Source organism: Desmodus rotundus, chromosome 1, assembly GCF_022682495.2.
Source record: "Desmodus rotundus isolate HL8 chromosome 1, HLdesRot8A.1, whole genome shotgun sequence".
NCBI lineage: Eukaryota > Metazoa > Chordata > Mammalia > Chiroptera > Phyllostomidae > Desmodus > Desmodus rotundus.
Genome location: NC_071387.1, coordinates 24,379,307 through 24,401,670, shown reverse-complemented (window position 1 = coordinate 24,401,670; position 22,364 = coordinate 24,379,307). Strand labels below are relative to the sequence as shown.

General features: G+C 35.4%; 1 protein-coding gene across 1 annotated transcript; it reads left to right on the top strand.

Annotated features, from left to right (window-relative positions):
• The first annotated feature begins 6,765 nt into the window (after positions 1 to 6,765).
• LOC112304521 (olfactory receptor 13C8) lies at positions 6,766 to 7,725 on the top strand. Its single transcript, XM_024560151.2, has one exon. The coding sequence runs from the start codon at positions 6,766 to 6,768 to the stop codon at positions 7,723 to 7,725; it is 960 nt and encodes a 319-aa protein (XP_024415919.2).
• The last annotated feature ends 14,639 nt before the right edge of the window (positions 7,726 to 22,364 follow it).

Sequence of the window (22,364 nt, the reverse complement as noted above, 5' to 3'; positions counted from 1 at the left end):
TAGATTCCAAGTTTTTCTGATTGAAGGAAGAGAAAAAGAGGTTAGCAAAAGAGAAATCAGCTCTGCCTCCTTCCAGGACTCTATTTTTTCAGTGGTTCTTTGGTGAAAAGTACCATTGTAGACAAAAATTACAAACATTAAGGCAACATGTAATTTCACAGTATAGAAAACATCTGTGAAACTGAATGTAGATGGTAAAGCTGTCCGTCTGCCCACAAGGAGATATTCTACATGTCCGCCATGCTCAAGGCATGTCTTGAGATGTTGCTGGGGCACAGAAAAGCAGGAAGTTTTCTGCCATAAGTAGTTTTCGGCTCCTTAGGGGAAACTCGTTGCATATACATTTCACAGGCAATAAATAATCTTGTTGTTTCTCAGTCACTCAATCTTCAAAATAAAGATAATAATAGTATATATCTCATAAAATTGTAATAAGGATTATGTAAATTAAATGCATGTAAAGCTTATTAAAAATACCCCTTTCCCACACTCAGCTGGTATTGCCTGTTATTAACTACCATTAAATTACAGATACCTGGACAGCATAACATAGCATTTAGAGTGAACTAAAGAAATGTCAAAGGTTAAAGAGAAATTACTAATTTGAAATAGTAAGGTTGTCTGAAAAAGCTTTAACAGGAAAATATTGAGAAAGGGGGATTCATTTCTGGGGCAAAAGTTGAGTTTGAACACAGTCCTTTATAGTGAAAGTCAAAAAGAAGCTGCTTTTGCTAAAAATTTACATTCTGTTCCATGTGCTTTAACTTTTATTTGTATCTAGAAGGAAAATGAAGCTTAGTTTTTAACTTTGTATTGACGTTTAATTGTCAGTTTGTTATTAAAGTCTTCTAACCTAACTTTTCCTGCACTCAGTGCCGAGTAGGGATGCGATACTCAAAAAGCTAATTTTCATTTCAGATTCTCATCGGTGAGCAGTGGGGCAGAGCTACAAGCAGACTGCAGTAGCAGGAGCCATAAAAGCTGGATTTGGGATCTTTTTTACCACCTCTTATACTGGCTGGACAACCTTCAGCAAAACATCTCAACTTTCAGAGTCTCAGACTCTACATCTGTAAAATCGGAAAATTGTACTAACTCTTGGTAGTATTCTGAGAACTGGTGATACTTGAAAATACTTTACCAATGAAGGCAATATATGCTGTTAACCATGAGATGATTTCATACAATTTCAGAAAACAAAAAAACAATGCTGATTAAAGAGTTTTTCTGTGTGAGTTATTAATTCTTCAAATACTGTGATAATGTAGACGGTGATATAAATTTCTTATTTAGGTTGCAATGCAACAGGAATACACCAATTATAGGATATAATTGGATCTAACTGTAGTCTCCCGGGAGTTTTGGAAAGTTTTTAATCCTCCAGGTTGACAGTTCTAACTTTAGCTTGTTGCCAATATTGGACCCCTCCCTGGCTCACTTCAAAAAGAATTTAAAATGTCTTGCTGTACTAATGGCCGCTGTCTTGGAGGATGTTTCTGGAGCTCAAAATGTAGAGAAACACTTAGATGACCACAAAGGCCCCAAGAATCTATGGGTTATCTCCCTTTTTTTTTTTTTTTTTTTTCCTGAGACTGAACTAGAAACTCCGGGCCTGAGAGTCAGAACATTTTAGATAAATTCATCTATCAGTTTCACCTGAGAAGTAAACTACGGGTCAGTCCAAACAGGAAGAAAATAACTACAGCACCCTGCTTACTGTCTAACTCTCACTGACATCTCCTCACTTAGTCCTGCAGATGAATGCAAACAGAGAGCATTCCTTAAAGTTATAAAGCAAGACAGCCTTAAGGAAGAAGACTGGTCTCAAATCAAGGAAAGAAAACCATTCCTCAGGCTAAGAGGTATATAAATGATACAATACATTTTCTTCTCTTGTAAATATTGTTTTTTCAAATTATGGGTAAGATATCAATTTTATATGCTTTAACTGGGTATATCTAATTTTCTCATCTGACAAGTTTTCATCATTTAGTGCCATAAAGCTTTGCATTATATTTTAGAACGTGGCTGCGTTATGTTCACAACAAAGCTGTTAGGTAGGAATGGACATCATTTAAAGAAGAGGGAAAAGGAGGCTGCAAGTACTTGAGTTTCAAACCTAGGCACTCTAAAATAAAGTTTAGTGCTCGTTTGCCATGTCTGCCTCTTCAAAAATATTTACAGTTGACCCATGGGCAAGATTGGATTGTGCCTCTCCTCCACTCCCTTCAGCAGATAGAGTAAGAACATTTGATACCAATGCTCTTAGAGTCGTCATTGTAAAACAGCTGTGTTATCTCTTATTTAATTCAGCAGCCAAGCAATTTGAATACTATTATTGGACCTATAATCTACTGAAAAATTAATTCTCTGTCCCAAATGTGGGGCTCCAATGCAATTATTTAATCATACTCAGCAATCGCTATGGCTAGTTATATTCAAAATAATTGTTGAGTTCAAAACAATTAAAATGAGAAGAGGCTGAACCTCATTCACAAGAGCGGATTCACACCAGCTCACAAATGCTACTGTGAAGCAGAGTGTCAAGCTTTACAATGAGCAACGGAAAAGCCAATGGGGGAGCAGCCACTGAGCTCCTCTGATCAGCCCATTTTTTCTGGCTCTGCAAGGCCTGCATGTAGCGTTCTCATCAGAAGGGGAAAACTAGGCCAAATGAAGGGGGTTACTTATATGAACAGCACATTTATTGGAATCAGGATAATAACAGGAATGCCAGCTTCATCTCTCTCTACATTAAGCATAACTTTCCCAACGGGACCCCAAGAGGAAAACTGCTGGATGAACACTGTCTCTCATTAACCTTGGGAACGTCCCTCCATTCTCCACGCATAACCAACCACTTATGACTGACTTATTGTTTCTTTAACTAGACTTAAAATTTTAATTTTTAAAAATGTCTGGTCTAGTTAAGCTTTAACCTGTTTTTTAAGTGTCTTAATTTTTTCCCCTCCAGTCCATTACATATTGCTTTTTGGTGTCAGAAGTCAATGTTCTTCCTTTTTTCTTTTTTTACATTTATGATAGTCCCTTCTATTGAACTATATATTGATTAGAGCTCCTTCATTAGTATACGCCTTATATTGCTCTTTACGATTTTTATGTGTTATCTATCTGTTTCCATTTAAACTTAGACCTTGGTTCATCGTGCTCTTCTACATTTTATTTTATATTCTTCTACACATTATTTTCCTCACTCCTTAAAAAGCCTCCTATTCTCCCATTTTCACTGATTCCACTAACATTCCCTCCTCAACTTGTAATTATGTGTTTGATTTGTTCCTAAAAATGCATGTTCCCTTGTAAAATATGTATTTTAAATGTATATGTCCATTTTATGGTGCTAAAAACCACAATATTGATTCCTTTTTTAACCACTTTGTCAGGGATCTATTTACCTTGTTGTACAAACATCTACTTCATTTGCTTCTCACTTCCGCAAATTGTTCTATAACACATGCTCACACATAGTAGGTCCATTCCTCTGACGATGGACATCCAGGTTTCCTCCAACCATTTTTTGCCACAAGCAATGCAATAATGAGCATCCTTAGGCTATTCCCCTTATAATTCTGGGCAAGAACTTACCAAGGACATATTCTCTTGACTGCAATTGCTGGGACCTATGCAACTTTAAACACAGCCAGAGAGTTTTCCAGCACACCAGTGTACAGTCCTACCAGAATCTGCCTCCCTACATGCCTGCCAACATTTGGTATCATCTACTTTTCTAATAAAAATTGATGATATATCATGGCTTTTTTATTATTTAGTGAGCATTTCAGATTTTCTAACTGTGAGAATTTTTCCATATACTTGTCAGCCAGTTAGAAAAACCTTTCTGTGAATCCCTGATTTCTATCCTAACTTTCTATTGGCTTAAAGTTTTATGTTTTATAAAGTTGTTTCCTCTGCTATAAGTTCACAAGATTTTCTGTGCTTTTATTAATTTTATACTCTTTACATGTACATTGTTAATCCATCTGGTCTCCACTTTTTTGTATGGTAATCTAAGAATCTAATTTTATCTTTTTTTCATATATAAGAGCATTTTCCTAGCATGATCTACTATGCTGTTACTTCCCCATGGCTTTGGGGTGACGGTTTTATAATATGTCAAATTTCCATACAAACATGTGTCTATATCTGAGATCTCTTTTCTTTTCCACCAGACTGCATTTTAATGTCCTTGAACCAATATTTTCCAATCCTCATCCCAGGATATATTTATTGAGTTTTTAGAGACAGCAAAGAAGAGAGAGAGAGAGAGAGAGAGAGGGAGACAGCCATGTGACAGAGAAACTTCGATCGGTTGTCTCCCATACGCACCCCGACCAGAGACTGCACCTGCAACCCTTTGGTGCACAGGACAACACTGTAACCAACTGAGCCACCCAGCCAGGACTATAATATCTTATAACTGTGACTTCACAGTGTGTTTCATATATGGATGTTTCCCCTTTTTTTCTCTTACACATTTAACTGTGCAAGTTGTATACTTTTGTTCTTCCATATAAATTTTAGAATGAGTACTCATATTCCTCAAAATAAATCCAGCCAAAACTTTGAATGTATTTAATTGAATGAATAGACTAATTTGGGGGAAAATGGCAGCCTTATATTTTATCCCATTTATTAACATGTACCTTTTCAATTACTCATAGTCTATTCAATTTTAAACAATTTCCGTAAATACCTTGTGCAGACTTGGTTAAAATAAAACCCAGATGCTTCATAATTTTATTTTTATTATAGTAATATCCATCATGTTTGCTAATCATTTATTGCTAATATAAAGAGAACTATTGATTTTTCCATTGATCTTACATTCAAAAGTCTTACTAATGTTTTCTCATTAGGTCTTAACATATTTTTTCAACTCCTTTTATTGTTACTTCTGCCATTTCTTATATGATTTTAAAACAGACTACAAAGTCTATGTGAAATAGCAGCTGTAGGAGTGGACATCCTTATTATAGATCTTAATGAGAGTGTATAAACTGTTTCCATCATTACTGAATAGTAATTTGCTATAGGCTTTTGGTATATAGTTTCCTTTTAAGATTAGGAAGTTACCTTCTGTTTTTGAACTTCAAATAGTTTGTATGAAAATGATTAACTGAGCTTTACCAAATTTTTTCTTGCATCTCATAAAGTAATTACATTTAATTTTCTTTAGTCTACTCACTCATATTATGATTTACTGATGATGTTTACCAAATGTTTAAGGAAGGCTAATAAGGAAGGTCTATATGCATAGAATAACACCTCTTACTTCCTTAGATTGTTATGAATAAAAGCATTCACAAATGTATCTGCCATAGAGTAATCAATATATATTACTATTATATTTGATAATAAAATTATTAAAGTGCATATTATTAATATTACTCCCTACTCTTTGCATTGCTTTTCAAACCATGCCCTTTAGAAACCAAAACAAGGGAGGAAGAATGAAAAAGGTACTAAAAATAGTTCTTTTTTTCCTTTCCTGCAAAACAGTGTAACTTCAGAAAAATTCTCCTTTTTGTTTGTTTTATATATTACACTTCTGTTTAAATTTTCTTTGCTAAGAAATAATGGTTGCATATCACTGGTTTAATGTTTTAAACATATACATTTTTAACAAAGGCACTGTTATTAAAGTTGATCCCTTAGCAATAGTTCTCGCATGAGGTAAAAAGAAACAAGTTAGGTGGAGGCTACAATACACAATATTATATCTTTTCCTTCGTGATAAAAATTGACTTTGTAAATACTTTTAATTCATTTCTATTAAAAACAGTTTTGAACACAAAGTTCCTCATCGAGTTGAGGTGGATACTGGAATAATATGAATATATGTCCTTTGTACACAGCCACTTCTCAATGAGACTGTATGCACACATGTAATAACCAGCACACCACACTGAGCTCTCAAATGAGACTCAACCACACAGGACTGCATCATGGTTTTGATGGGCCCTAGAACTTTGCCATTACGGGCCCTTTCCTCCGTGCAATAATATTACATGTTATATCTGCATTGGCATGAAGATAAGTATACTGCTTATTAAAACTTAAAAATTCATCATTTTATTCCTATTTTAAAAGAAATCAAGACATTTTCATAGTCTCCTAACAGTATGGTAGGCCAACGGTGCCTAGTGGATAAGTCAGCCTCGCAGCCGTGGGCCAAGCATTCCAATACACACGGGATTCTGACAGGTAGGAATTGTTATTGGGACCAACGGAGAATAACATGTCAATATTCATCTCCAGTAACAAACAGATAGCAGAGAGAGGAGGGTATCCTGGTAGAACAGAGAACATGCTTCAAATCCAATGGGTCAGTTGTAACTGAGCTCAATGACAGAAATGGGTTCGATGTTTCAAATAACTATAATTTGTTTGAAGATAAGCTAAAAATACAGATTTTATACCATATCTCCCACTCATACAATGCTGACCTTTAACTGAAATTTAAAGCACAGTGCACAGTAAAATGACAATAAACTAGTTTGGGATCTAAATATCCCATAATCAAATGTGTTTTCTCTTAACCCTAAGAAAATCAGATTAGAACTCTTGCTCTAGTGACATGGGTTTCCAGTATGAAATTTGTCCCAGAGTTACATTGTTGCATCCAAATACAGCAATACAGTAGCATAGAATGTGATTCTTAAGAGAGGAGCTCTTACCTCCACTGTTTTAACAAATTTTATTCTATCATCCATAGAGTGTTGTTGGAGAAAGGGTATATGAAATATGGGAAGGACCAATGATTCCACGTTGACAGAATTTGTCCTGGTTGGACTTTCTGCCCACCCAAAGCTCCAGACAGTTTTCTTTGTGCTAATTTTGTGGATGTACCTGCTGATCCTTCTGGGAAATGGAGTCCTTATCTCAGTAATCATCTATGATTCTCACTTACACACCCCCATGTATTTCTTCCTCTGTAATCTTTCCTTCCTGGACATTTGCTACACAAGCTCCTCTGTCCCATTAATTCTTAACAGCTTTCTGACAGTAAGGAAAAGTGTTTCCTTCTCTGGGTGCATGGTGCAAATGTTTCTCTCCTTTGCAATGGGGGCCACAGAGTGTGTGCTTCTAGGCATGATGGCACTTGACCGCTATGTGGCCATCTGCTACCCACTGAGATACCCTGTCATCATAAGAAAAGGTGTCTACGTGCTCATGGCAGCTGGGTCCTGGGTCTCTGGGCTTGTCGATTCGGTGGTGCAGACATCTCTCGCAATGCAATTACCATTCTGTGCTAACAATGTCATTAACCATTTTGTCTGTGAAATCCTGGCTATCCTAAAACTGGCCTGTGCTGACATTTCAATCAATGTGATCAGTATGGCAGGATCAAATCTGATGGTTCTGGTTATTCCATTGCTAGTAATTTTTATTTCTTACATTTTTATTGTTGCTACTATTCTGAGGATCCCTTCCACTGAAGGAAAACGTAAGGCCTTCTCCACCTGCTCAGCCCACTTGACGGTGGTGATTATATTCTATGGAACAATTTTCTTCATGTATTCCAAGCCCAAGTCGAAGAGGTCTGTTGGCACAGATAATCAAGACATCTTTGAGGCCCTCGTCTCCCTCTTCTATGGAGTGATGACTCCCATGCTCAATCCTCTCATCTACAGTCTGCGGAACAAGGATGTAAAAGCTGCCGTGAAGAGCTTGCTGGGTAGGAAAAACCCTGATGGGACATGAGTGAATTCTGATCTACTCTATGTGACTCACCTATGTGAAAAGAGACCAGGTTGTAATGAAGACTTCTTTCCTGCTCTGCATTGAAAGCTGCTGCAGACACGAAATTCAAATAGAGGAAATTACCCTGTGAAAACAAATTCACCATGCCATTCAAAACCATACTATAGAATATTTTGATTGCAGTTGTTACTATTAGTTTTTGTTCTAAGTGCAGAAATAAAACACACTTTTGGTTTTATAAAGCACTATATGGAATGCAAAATGTTCAAAGTCTCTTAGGAAGGCCCAGCAAAAGATAATCATTCTTAAGCCTTCAGAAAATAATAAAAGCAAAAGGTGTTCTAAAAAGAACTCTATAACCTAAAATAAGTGCATTATTTGTTACTTATGCAAAGTGATTGTTAATCAGCACATGATATATTACATACTCATTTTTAATTTGTTTGTTTATTTACTATTTGTGTCCACCACAAATATAAACTCTATGAGAGTAAGAACTTGTCTGTTTATTACCCTATAACATCCCAAAGGCCTAGAATAGAACATAACATCTTATGGATGCTCCATAAATATTTTTCAATAAATAAATGAATTATATCATATATAAAAATAGAAATGTATATCTGTCATAACTGAGGTTAAAAAGTTTATTCAAAAATATTTGATCCACCCTGGCTGGTGTGGCTCAGTAGATTGAGTGCTGGTCTGCTAACCAAAGGGTTGCTGGTTCAATTCCCAGTCAGGGCACATGCCTGAGTTGTGGGCCAGGTCCCCAGTAGGAGGCACACAAGTGCAACCACACACTGATGTTTCTCCCTCTCTCTCACTCCCTCCCTTCCCCTCTGTCTAAAAATAAATTAATAAAATCTTTAAAAAGATTGATCCAATGTAATAGTATCTAAATAACCTGTGTTGGCATTCTGCCACATGACTCCCTAAATAGTTAACGTACTACCTTTCTTATGTAATATGTATTATGTGATGTAGAAGAACAGGTTTTATTTGCAGCTATCATAACTTTTCTGGATTTGGTACATAATGAGACTAAGATAGCTGAAAGAGTCCCTTAGTAATGCACTGTAAGTTTTAACCTCATAAAAGAGAGGTGACATGGTACCAGAGAATTCTTCTTGGGTTCTGAAAAGAGACTAGGCTGTAATGAAGTCTTCTTTTCTGCTCTGCATTGAACCACAGAGCTCCTAAACAGAAGGAGAATAGACAGAACTGGTAACTGACCAAATCTAAACTGAAGGCTCTTGGGTTCTGGAAGCCCCATAGCCATTAAAGGAACTGAGTCAGATCTAGCCCTTTGGGGAGTCTACAAGAGTTTAAATATAGAACACAAATCTAAAGTAAAACACTACAGCTACTTCTAAATTGTGAAAGTAAGCTCATAATATCTTCCTTTGTTGTCAGCAGGTAATTATTGTTTCTTCATAAGACGGAATAAGTTAATTCATGTATAGCACTAAAAAGTGCCTAAAACACTAGATGTCCAATAAATGTTGACTTGTTTTATTGTTGTTGTTGTTGGGTGTACTATAATGCACCATAAAGCTTTGAGTAGCACAAGATTTTCATCCTCACTCTTTATGAAGTAATTTTGATATAATTAAACTACTGTGTCTCAGCTTCAAATCCACTTTTCTATGCTCTGCTTTGGGAATTAGGATTGGCACCCTGAAAACCACATTGCTCCTTTGCTAGCTAGCATCTGTTAAATCCTTCTAAAAGAGTTGCTAGAGAGAGAATGGAAGGATGGATGAAGATAAGGGACCTCCCTATGCGCTCCTTGTTCCTGTCAGCATCAGGCCACCTGTGGTCCTTCACTGTGACCATGGCAGCTCCTCAGCGACTTATAGTTTGGGTTTTAGTTTTCTTTTCTTCTTTTCTATAACCCAGAGCCAGCAGCTACCAGTGCCACCTCCTCAGAGGTTTGTATGTGTTTCTCAGCCCTCCTTCTGAAATGAATAGGCCTGCCAAGTCTTTAGCCTGTCTTGAAGATCTTTAAAAGCAATAAAATAGGCAATTCTCTGCTTGAGAAATGTAGTGAAGTAGATAGAGTATAAGCAACAGATTTGGTTAGGTTATCGTTTTCATACACAACTAAATAACAGAAGGTAGTGGAAAGACATTTGTAGTTCTTCCGCAGTTGCTTTCTTGTGTCTAAAATGTAGATTATGGAAGCTTCCTTAGTATATACTAAAATAACATGATAATAGTCGTATAGTCCTATCAAAGGAAAATATTGAGTAGTTGCACCAGACCCTGAAATACGTGTGAGAAGGGACAAACTTAGGACCTTGAGACAAACGTAAGCATAACTCTTTTCTTGTACTAATGCATACCTAACACCTACCTAAGTTCTATCCCGGGCACGTGGTATGCTATTTCTATGAATATGTTAAATTAATTCATAAGTAAGTAAATAAATGAATGAAAAAACTTCAGAAGGGTACATGTAGTTTCCAAAATAATTTATCAAGATCATATTATTGGATCCTCATGATAACTGTTCAAGTAGCTAACATTTCCCCAACTTTATATGACATAAAACCTAGTTCCAAAATTATAGAAATAGCTGAAGTCACAAACAGGACATGGGAAGTAATTCATTTAAACAAAACAATGAACAAGCTTAACAATTTAACTATTATGGAATACAGAATATACCTCTTCTAAAGCACATATAAAACATGTACAAAAGTTGATCCTTTTTTAGACTGAAAGAGAGAGTCAGCACATTTTAAAAATTGTATTAAACAGTCCATATTCTTCCAATTAAATTACAAGTAACTCATTTTAAAAACTCCATAACCTGAGATAGCACTTCTAAATAACTAATGAATAGCCATGATATTCAAAATATTTAACAATTTCTGTGACAAGTACTCCAATAAATCAGAATGAATGCCTGCCATGAACAACCCATGTGGCCATAGTGACGTATGCCAGCTAAATTTCAGCTTTGCTTTATAGGTCAGAGAAAATTACAAAAGAAAATTAAAATCTCATAAAACTAGCCCTGAGTTTATGCCCATTAGTACCGCAATGCCTGTTCTTGATAGTACACATGTTGATTGGTTGATAACTGTGACATAGTCTTTGTAAAAGATCTTTTCAATATCAACCCTGCTAATAAATAAAATACTATTGAATACTGTATATTAAAATTTACTAGATATAGAAAAAGCAGTTGAGGGAAATTTTCATTTTTAGACTCATAGGAACAGCTTCATAAAGAAGAGAGAATGAAGGAAACAGAAGAGAAGGATAAGAAACTATAGAATTTGAATGCAAAGCCATGTGCAAGGCATTGTGCTATGTATTCACATCTTATTTCTTATTAAATCTTCACTATCATGTTGAAAAGTGTATCTCCTTGCTCTTAACTTATAGATAAAGAGACCAAGACTCATAGAAGTTCAGATCATGCAGGTTCGAAGTGGCAAAGCTAGTTTTCCAACCATGGTCTTGACTATAAAGACGTGTTATTTCCTCTACTGCCTACTAGTATGAAGGGAAATGTCCTGAAGTCCAGTTGCACCTGAGTAGGAAACTAAAGATATTACAGGGCAAGAAAGTTGAAATATCCTAAATGAATTTAACCTTGGAATTTCTCCAAGGATGTTAACTGGATATATCGGTAAGTTCAGGGGACTATGATGACCAACTTCTCAATAATTTTGGCAAAAGCCATGAATGGGAATGAATAATACTTTGACTTTGTTTATTCCCAGTATTACATCATCCTCCTGAGAAACTCATTGATATCCCTGTGCTTACAGGTAACAGACAATAATCACGAGGAACCAAGTGTCTTACCCAACCAGAAAACTGCTAAATCAACCTGGGGTCATGGTTGTTCAGTGTGATGCACTTTAGGGATGAATTTTTAGGGTTCAAGGATTTTTAGTTTATAAAAGAGACAGAAAACATTACTGGTTAGGAGACTGGATGTGCAATTATACTGTTGAGACTGAAATCTCACTGCCACATCTACCTTACTAATCTACAGCCTATGCACACAATTTAACTTCTCTGAACCTCAGTTTTCTTATTTATTGTAAGGACTAAACATACCAGTTCATTCATCCATACTTTACAGCACTTCTCTCACTCTGGAAAAAGGGTCTTAGTCTGAAAAACCAAAGAGCCAGAGCAATAGGAAGAGTTCAACTATAACCACATTTGCTGTGGTCACCAGGAAGATATAGTCTAGCCATTATAAGAAATGAAAACTTACACACTAATGATGGACATCTAATGTGATGCTGTAAATGGTGTGATTTTTGATGCAAACACTATAGGTAATATTTTTGCAGTATATGAGAAAAGCAGAGCAACAATTACTAACTGCACCCACATTTTGGGGAAGAAAGAAAGAGAACCACTAAAAGGAGGAGCAAGTTGTGAGAGATAGAAAGAGAAGCATGGATATGTAGAGTCACCAAGATAACAAAAGGGAGAGCCTCCAGAAGCTTAAAAGGGAATATCCCAACTCTAAGAAAGGAAATTGGAGATACGGACATTGGTGATACCAGGGATACGAATATGCAGAAGAGAAACTATGACCCAATTGGGTCAGGAATGGCCCCTGTACCACAGGCTGGAGAGTCACCACTGTTAAGGCCAAAGTTGCCATAGGATCAGTAGGACCATAAACAAAATTAAAAGAGCAATAATTTTATGGAGCCCAGATAGAAAATTCTCATGACTATCTCCAGACAACACCCATGAGGTTTCCAGAGAAATGAGAAAAGGAAGGAAGAGCCCTCTTCCCTGTTGCAGCTGAATTAAAAAGAAGCAACCGCTTCAGTGACTAAGGTTTTATGTAGCTCAGGGAAGGGAACATGTTAAACATCACTTAAGTTGAAGATACACTTAATCCTCATAAAACCCTTAAATATACATTATTTTATATAATAAGGAATGTGGAGTCCACAAAAGTTATACAAATTGCCCTGGGTCACACAGATAAGAAGTGGCACAGTGGAGATTGGAGGATAATTCAACCGACTCCAAAATTCATACATTTCCCATCACCACATCATATGTATCGTTTTTACTTGACTGCTGAATGACCTTCCTATTCATCTCTTTAGCAAATGGACAAAGAACAATTTTCAGCCTTATATGACTTCTCAGAGTGTAAAACACAACCATTCCCAAAAAGGCCAATCGGCCTAGGAAGACACCAATTCTTTTCTACTTGTTATCTTATAACCTGGTAATCTCCTCCCACGGGAATATGAAACACTGTCTGATATTTATAACTAAGCAGACAACTACATCTCAAAGGACATCATTAAAAGTTGACTGACCTACTTGTCTCTGATATCAAGGTACAAATAGGCTACATAGGGACGGGATCCCATGTGCTTGCAACAGTCTGAAGTCAAGCTTGTTAAAGTGAACTTGTAACTTTTTAACAACAACACTCTTCCCTCCACAAGTTTTCTGGAGGGAATCTGGGGATTTTCCTAGGAGAGTCAATCCTCCACCTTAGTTGCCAACAAAACACAAAAGTAAAGAATGTATGAGATCATCACATGGAAATTCGAAAAGTGGAATCCTTCTATTCTGTGAACAGACAGCAACCCCTTCTGTGTTTGCCATCACCACCACGTCATTCATAAAGTGTAATTAGACGGCGTAAACAAGACATTCTAGTGGAGACACTGAGTGGATAGGGGTGATAAACTGGTGGGAAAGGGGATAATCTAGGCTGTGCATTCTGTTCAGTCAAACAGAATTCAGGAGATCGCCCAGTCCTCCCCCCCACCTTGTTTATACTGACGTGTTTTACTCACGTGCATTAATGGCACAGCGGTGAAGATCTTGAGTTTCTGATTTCCAAAAGACATAAAATCGTGCAGATAGTCCATTTCCATTCTAGGAAATCAATTGAAGGCCCATCTAATCAATGTTATGATTTTTAAAAAGTCATTACGGTTGTTGGGAGATAGAATGCTCTTACTTTTAAAGTAGAGAGACCTTCTTTTCTCCAATATTCATATAAATCCTGTACAAGCAGGAGTCAGGACATTACAAAGGAAAATCTTGAGCAGGAGTCCTCCTATCCAGAGTAAGTTTCAATCAGTATTAAGACTTTCTTTCTAACTCTCAATTTAAATAATCTGTAATGACATTTAAATATAGTTCAAATCAGATACTCAGCTCAGGGCCAGTAAGATGATAAATGACAAGTAAACAAAAATGATAAACTAATCATACTAATTAGCACACCTTTATGATAGGTCTGTTCATCACATAAATTCAGAATCACTGTGAAATCACCATGACCCTCTAAGAGCAATTGATTCTATTACGGTTCTGTGGGAGGAGAGTGAACAAACTATTTGTTCACCTGCATCTAAATATGTGAACATTGATTGCAGAAATTTTAATATATGGTTGCCCAGGGTTTCTAATAGTAGCTAAGTGATCAGATTTCTATGAGCTGAGTCACTGAGAATATATTTGTACTGATTTTAATACAAATGTGAGTAAGGGCAATAAGAGTGATCAAACCACTTTATCTTTTGTTGGAGATTTTTTATGATTACAATCTAATTTTAGAGGACTCAAATTTGAAATGTCTCAAATAAATATGTCATTTTTAACATTACCTAGAACTCATCACAACTAAAAATGTATCTGTCCCTTTGGCATCTGGTAACACTGGACACAGACATGTGGGGTGAGAAGGGAATTGGGCCATACTGATCTGCCAACTCCTGTGTTCCTGACATACTATATTCTTTACCCACCACCAAACCACACAAAGCTCCAGGAGAGTAGGATGAGCTGCCTTAGCCTTGGCTGCAAATGAAATACCCAAAGATGATTGTGAGAATCACACCCTCAATCCTTGAGAATATAAGCTCTGCTTCTTCCAAATATTTTCTACTCTGTTTTATAAGAGCCTGTGAAACATGAAAGTCAGAACAGAGCATATTCTCTCATCTTGAGAAAATAAACATTATCTAGAAATAGTCCTCACACAATATCAAGTTGTGACCATTTCCCAGTTTACTGTAAGTGTGAAACTTGGCCCTAACAAGAGATGATACTCAAAAAAATATTTAACAACTAAGGCACAGGCAACAACAAATCATAACAGAAGCACAGCGGGGGAAACATACTGAGCTGTAAGCAGAGTGGTGGTGATGTGTTCTGTATCACAGGTTAAGGTGATCCATCATGCTGCTGTTTGAAGAATGTATGGCAGGAAGGCCGGAGTGAAAGCCGAGAGACCAGCAGGAAGCTGTTACAGAAATGCCATCTTAAGCAGGAGCTCGTGACTTGTCAGAGCTGTGCATTACTCAACTTTGTGTCTCCCACAGCTCTTTGGACTGCCAACGTGCCTGCTGAGTTAGGTTGACTTGAATACATTTATCAAGAAAAATGTGTCTCCTCTAGTTTAGATGGAATTATCTTAAAGACTTGCCAAGGCTTTGTGTAATCGGATTCAGTGAGTTATGTAATTCTGTCTCATACAAGCAATCAGTATTGTCCTCAACTCATTAAGGAACAGATTATATTCTTTGGTGGCAGTGATTCATTTTGATACTCTTCTTATTGATTTTTATAGCTTCATACGGAAGCATAATGATTAAGTCTATTTTATTTACCAAAACAAACTGAGATCATTTATATCATTAACAGTAGGCAAACTATACTCAGACTCACTGATTTATAATTAAATATAATAATGTTAACTGTCTTTCATGGAGTGCTTATTAAATACCAACAACCAAGATAAGTACTCTTTATCACATAACAACCTTGTCCACAATCTGTAAATACTTGAAAAGATGCCAAGAAAATGGAGTATATACTTATATTTTGTTGTTTGAAAGAGAAAGATGAGTTGCATAGAGAGAGTTATATATATATAAAATATTCTAAAAATGAGAATTGTCCCAAAATAACCTGTGTGGCCTCATAAAGTGTTCTAACCATCACTGGGTTTGAGAGCAGAAATAAGATGAATGTCAACCATGCTTAGATGTGTTTCTGTCATCTCACAAGTGTTATAAATAGATTAAGTAAAAGATAAAGATGATTTCCAGCTCTAAGATCCAATAATTTAGAATTTGACTATTTTACTGGTCTAATTGTGTAAGAGTGTACATTTAGCAAGCTAGCAAAGTTTCCTGTCACTATTTTTTCAAAAAGGTTTCCAATTTCTTGCTCTTTCTCTTCTAGTTCTGACACCCCGATGATGCAAATGTTGGTATGCTTGAAGTTGTCCCCCAAGGTTCCTCACACTATCCTCATTTCGTAGGGTTCTTTTTTCTCCTTGCTGTTCTGAAGGAAATAGACATACAAATCCAGGAATTGCAGAGAGTCCCAAAGAAGATAAACCCAAAGAGGCCCACACCAAGACACATTATAACTAAACTGTCAAAAGTTAAATACAAAAAGAATCTTAAAAGCAGCAAGAGAAAAACAGTTGCCTACAAGGGAGTTCCCACAAGACTGTCAGATGATTTCTCAAAAGAAACTTTGCAGGCTAGGAGAGATTAGCAAGACATATTGAAAATGATGAAAAGCAAGGACCTACAATGAAGATTACTCTGCCCAGCAAAATTGTCATTTAGAACCAAAGGACAGACAAGGAGCTTCCCAGACAAGAAAAAGCTAAAAAATTCACCACCAACAGCCTTAAAGAAGGGTCATCTTAGAAGAAGAAGGAGGAGGAGGAGGAGGAGGAGAGGAAGAAGGAGAAGAAGGAGAAGAAGAAGGCGGCAATAAACACATATCTAGCAAAAATTGAATCTAAAAACAAAATAAACCAACAAGCAGGACAGAAACAGAAATATAGATACAGAGAACATTCTGATGATGGCCAGATGGGAGGGAGGTCAGGGGGTGGGTGAAAAAGGTGAAGGGATTAAAAAGTACAAATCGGTAGTTACAGAAAGGTCATGGGGATATAAGTACTGTATAGGGAATAGAGTGGCCAAAGAGTATATATGCATGATCCCTGGACATGGACAACGGTGTGGGGATTGCCTGAGGGAGTGGTGGGGACGTGTGGAAGGGGACAAGGGGAAAATTGGAACAACTATAACAGCACAAACAATAAAATATATTTTTAAAGTATTTATAATAAATTAAAATGAATCCATTTTAAAATTTAAAAAATGTACATTTAATTATTTTTATCTCCACTTTCATTTGGAATAAACAAAAAAATCAAATCATAGAAGAAAATATCATTCATATTTTTAGGGATCACATGAAAATCTTACCTCAATGAAAATTAAAATAACATGTCAACAATAAGGAAGAAATCTACAGGTCGGAAAAGTATTTGCAAAAAAAATTAGAGTACAAAGTGTATTGAGGGCTTAGGCAAATTAAAAGGAAAATTATCCAAATACCAAGAGATCATTAAGCAAAGGATAGTTAAACAAAGCATGTGGATCGGCAACAAAAGAGTAAATACATGTATAAGTAACAAATAAAAATAGAAGAAATGTTCGAACAAATTAACAATCTTAGAAATGAAACATTAAAACAAAGTAACATTTTATACAAATAGAAAAGAATAAAAACCTTCTCTGCTTCTAGAAAAAACACACAAAAATGGGCAAATGCTTTGATAATAGTGTGAAGTATTAACTTTGGAACAATTATTTTACATGAGTACTAAGAATTCTCTCAGTTCACATCCTTTTGTTTTATAATCCTATCTCTAGAGATTTACCTTATTTCCAGTAGAAGTAAAGCAGATAGTCTGATACATATATATTAATGGTCACTTTATCAAAATCTCAAAAAAATAGAAACAAATTGAAATATCCAATAATATTAAAATTGTAGGGTAGATCTATACAACCACACTTAATGAAACATTTTTCAAATATTAAAAAGGGATATTACAAAGACTTTTGTGATTTTCATGAAAATCACAAAAAAATATTGCTATGAAATGGCACATACTAATTAAAATTTACCCATACAATGATTAAACTGGTTAAAGAAAACTCATATGTGTTGTAAAATTAACAAAATTATGTAAGATTAAAAGATCTTAAAGATGTGGAATGACTTATTTAGGATTCGGGGGGATTGATGCAGTATTATTTTGGAATAAAAAGAAAAATGAATTCCTGAAAGACAAATACTGTAAGATCTAGATCACTTACATGTGGAATCTACAAAAGCTGGATTTAAGGAAACAGAGAGTAGACGGGTGGTTTCCGGGGCTGGAGGAGGAGTAAAGGAGTGACGGTGGTCAGAAGGTACAAACTTCCAGTTACAAGATTAGTAAGTTCTGGAGGCCAAATGTACAGCATGGCGACTACAGTTGATATGTATCGCAAACTAGAAAGTTGCTAAGAGAGTAGATTTGAAACGTTCTCACCACATGCACAAAAAAGCATGATATGAGCTGATAGATGGTGTTAACTAACCTTCATCATGGTAATTACTTTGCAGTATGTACATACATCAAATCATCATGTTGAATATTTTAAATTTATAATTATATAATATAAATTATATCTCAATAAAGCTGTGGGGGACAAATTCTTGGGGAAGTTTAACTTTTCTGAGAACTTCTGGACATATTCTAATTCCAGGCCCAACTTATGTTGAAGTCATAAATATTCAATGAATACTCCAAGAAATGTTGGGAGATTTTCTTTAAGTCAAAGTAATTGGGCCTTTGCAACGTGCAGAAGTAGAGACTTTGTCTCCAGGGAATCCTAAATTTCTAACTCACAGCCGTAGGGACTGCAGAAGATTGTAAAAATAAGTGCTAAACTGACTTCCAGGAGAAGTCGAGTCTCTTTCAAGTAAGTGACAGCTTTAGGGCAAATGATGTAAAACTAGAGTTGCATCATTGATCTTTATTTTTAATATGTTTTATTTCTTTGACACCCTCTTAAAAAGATTCAAGTTTGCCTGACTATGGCTATTCTATCCCATATATCCCCCCCTTAGGAAGGAGAAGCAACCATCTTTATAATTGAGAATTTGCTGGTCTCATTTGTAAAATGCAAATAAAATTCAAATTCCTGGGGATTTTTTCTGTTGCTCAATAGAGTACATGGCGTGGATGACTTTAAAAGCCCAGTCTCAAGGTAAGATAAAGAGATTTTTGTTAAAAATTACTTCAAAAGAAAAACATTCTAACAATAAATATAAAGATTTCTGACTTTAGGTGATCCTTGCTAGTATGATTTTGAAAATTACATATATATACATATATTGACATGCATAAATACACACATATATTTACAAATATATATATGTAAAGGAAAAAATACAAATACTTAGACATCATTTTCAAGACCAGAATATTATTTGAATTTATATTTTAACCCCAAAATGGTTTATGGAAGAGACTAGGGAGAAAGACGAAGTTGCTTGCAACATTAACAGGCCCTCACAAATAACAGGCTAATGACTACTATACTCGAGTATCCAATTCACCAAAGTCTTAAGTAAAAATTATCTGCAGCAAGAGCCCATGGTGATTTACATAATATTCAGACATAAACTATGTTCAATAAGACTTCAAGGAAACATGTAGTTAAAGGTGTTCAGGGGAAAATAGGACTAGAAACAGAAGTGTGTAGCAGAGGGCAGAAGTAATCCCAGCTGTTAGTCTGACTCCCAGGTGGTGAAGCCTAAAGAAGAAATATTAAAAATGTTTGAGTTCTCATTTATTACAAATCAAATTCCACTACCCCAGACCTTAATTCTCTCCGTGCTCATCATGAAAAGAGTTTCGGGCACGTTTTTCATTTGAATTCATTATTGTGATACATGTCTTCATACGAAGAAGACAGTGTCTTCAATGTTTTCAGAAAAGGTAAATGTATTTTGTATATATGATTACCAAATGGACTCTTGATGAAAGTTAATTGTACCATGTTAAAGTATGGTTTTATTTAAAAATTTATAAATTAGTAAACATTGAGGTATAGAGGGGAAAATGGGAGATTAAGGGTCATAGAAATAAGGGTTTAAATCGTAATTCTAGCATTTGCTAACCATAATATATTTATATTGTACTTAACCTTTGAAATCTCAAATTAATTTCCTCATAGTTAAAATATTAAGAATAATATTTGGGTTATTTTGAAGATTAAATGATAAAAATTATATAAAGTGCATTGCACTGGAACCTCACATCAGCCATTCTTCTCTCACTGAGCTAAAATAGTACCTCTTTCCTTGTAGTATATTAATTGAAGATTAGAGTTTTTAAAATCTATAAATTGAGAGTTGGCAAATCCATTAATCTTTGTGCAGTATCATCAATGGACTGAATTAATCACTTTAAAAGAGTTGGAGAGGATAATAGGATTATTTCCTATAGTGACAATTTAGAGTACAGATGGCATAAGTTTTTCATTGAAAAATCTCAGTACTTTAAAAATTAGATCTTTAAGTAGCTAAGTCAATCAAACAAAGCAAAAGAAAAAACACAGAAAGTTAGGGGTCCTTCTACAAAGTTAGAGTTTGACTTCTGAGTTGGATAGAAAAAAAGTCACACATATTTTTAGGTCTATTCCAACACTATAACTTCATGTCTGGGCCTGCATGAAGTCCCAAAGCATTGAACCAGAGTGGTGCTTTCTCATAAAAGACCAGGGGTTGGAAGAGAGGGATTAGAGGATGGCTAGGGTCCAGGCCATTCAGCCTTTACAAGTAAGAATGTCACCTTCTCGGGACAATTCTGTTTCAGAAATCAGTGGTCTGCAATCTCTTTTTATAACATATGATTAAGTCAAGAACTCAAGTTGTTTATGTTGGTGTACCTCCAAAAACAATAAACACTGTTACGAGAGGATTTTTAGGGCAAGGAATATAAATGCTCTGGGTCCACTAGAAACAGTGGGTTCCCATTGATATCCGGATACCAGCACGACTTGGGCTCACTGTGTAGCCTCTAGATACCTAAGACAATCGTGTATAATTTATATTGTTTTAACATTTTTTTCTGAGTTAATCTTCCTAATAAAATTGGATATCTGCTTCAGTGTTTTTTTCTGTTTTATTATAATTTTTCTTTGTGCACATCTATTTTAGAAATTTGAATGTCAGAAAAACAGATAAAAGGTCTGTAAGGTAACCATTAGTGTTTTGGATATTTCTTTCCAATCCTTCTATTCTGTCTACCTTGGTGGAGGTTTTGGTTTTGCAAACAATACCGTAACATCATTTTCATAATTATATAAATACCCCACAAACGTCATATTAACAAGTGCATAATAACCCATCAAATAAGTGTATTATAATTATTCAACAATCACCTTAGTGTTAGCCAATAATGAAAAAACTGTTTCACAAAAATAATATCCAATAATGACAAAGAACTAGGAAAAATTGAATTATCCAATATACAGACCTCATGGGAAGTAATTTACTAGAAAATATCAAGGATCTTAAAAGTGTTCATTCCATTGTTCCCAGGAATACATTTAGGGATGTAAACATAAATAGAGAAAATCTTTCAGACACAATGATATTCAACAAAGTGTTTGTTAAGTGCTTCTTAAAAGTTACACTACCACTACAAAACTCATGAAAATAACTTCCTTTATACTGTCTATTTAAAAGAATTAAAGCAGATTGGTGGTTTTTCCTATAGAGGTTTGCAAGGGATTTTTTCCCCCAGCAACTATCTCAGAGTTGTTAGAAGACCAAATGCACACCATAATTATTTTCTGCAATGTCCAAATAGGAATCAATTTTTAGATCTTTTTAGAAAAGAAAAAGAGAGGACATTTGATCTGATTCACATCTTTCCTGCAAAAACTTCAGTACAGGCCCCAAATGGCTGATGTTCTTTCAAAGCCTCTATAAGAATTTTATTCTTATAGAGTATCCAGTTTGGTTACTTGTATATCTAAAATCAAAAGAATACAAAATTTATCACTACACACTTACACAGAAGTCTCACCTCCAACTCGCAAAATGTTCAGTTTTGCATTGTCTGCTACTCAACTCAATTCCACATACAATCAAAGCACCAGTGGTACTCTCCAAAGGTTTTGGGAAAAGATGGTCTAAAAGGCCTTACTATCCATGTGAAGTCTGCAGAGAAGCAGCATCAACAGCATCTGGGAGCTTGTTAATAAATGCAGATCTTTGAGTCCACGTCAGACCCACTGATTCAGAATCTTCTACACAGATTCTCTATGTGATTCATCTGTTCACTAAAATTTGGAAGCACTCCACTAGACAAGTGGTTCTGTTCCTCAGGTGCACATTAGAATCATCTGGAGAACACTATGCAAAATATATGCCTGATTCTCACCCCTTAGATAACTTGCATAATTTGGGGACAGCAATAAGCATGTAGTTAAAAAGGGGGTGGGGTAAAGTAAGAAAATGCAGATTTGAATGGTGCATTTTTATATTATACATCTCACTTACTATGTTTTTATATAAATTTCCTCTATGAATTTTATTTCCTTAGAGAAATATTGTGATGATAAAATACATATAATGTGTGAACCTATTTGTAAGTTATAAAACCCTAAACCAATGGTATTGTTAATGATTGGGCATGGTATAAAATCAAATAGATATTTTAACAGATTATGCATGCTCTTTTCAAAATAATAATATTCAAAGTGGGTTCTGTGGCTTCACTGAATTAGAAA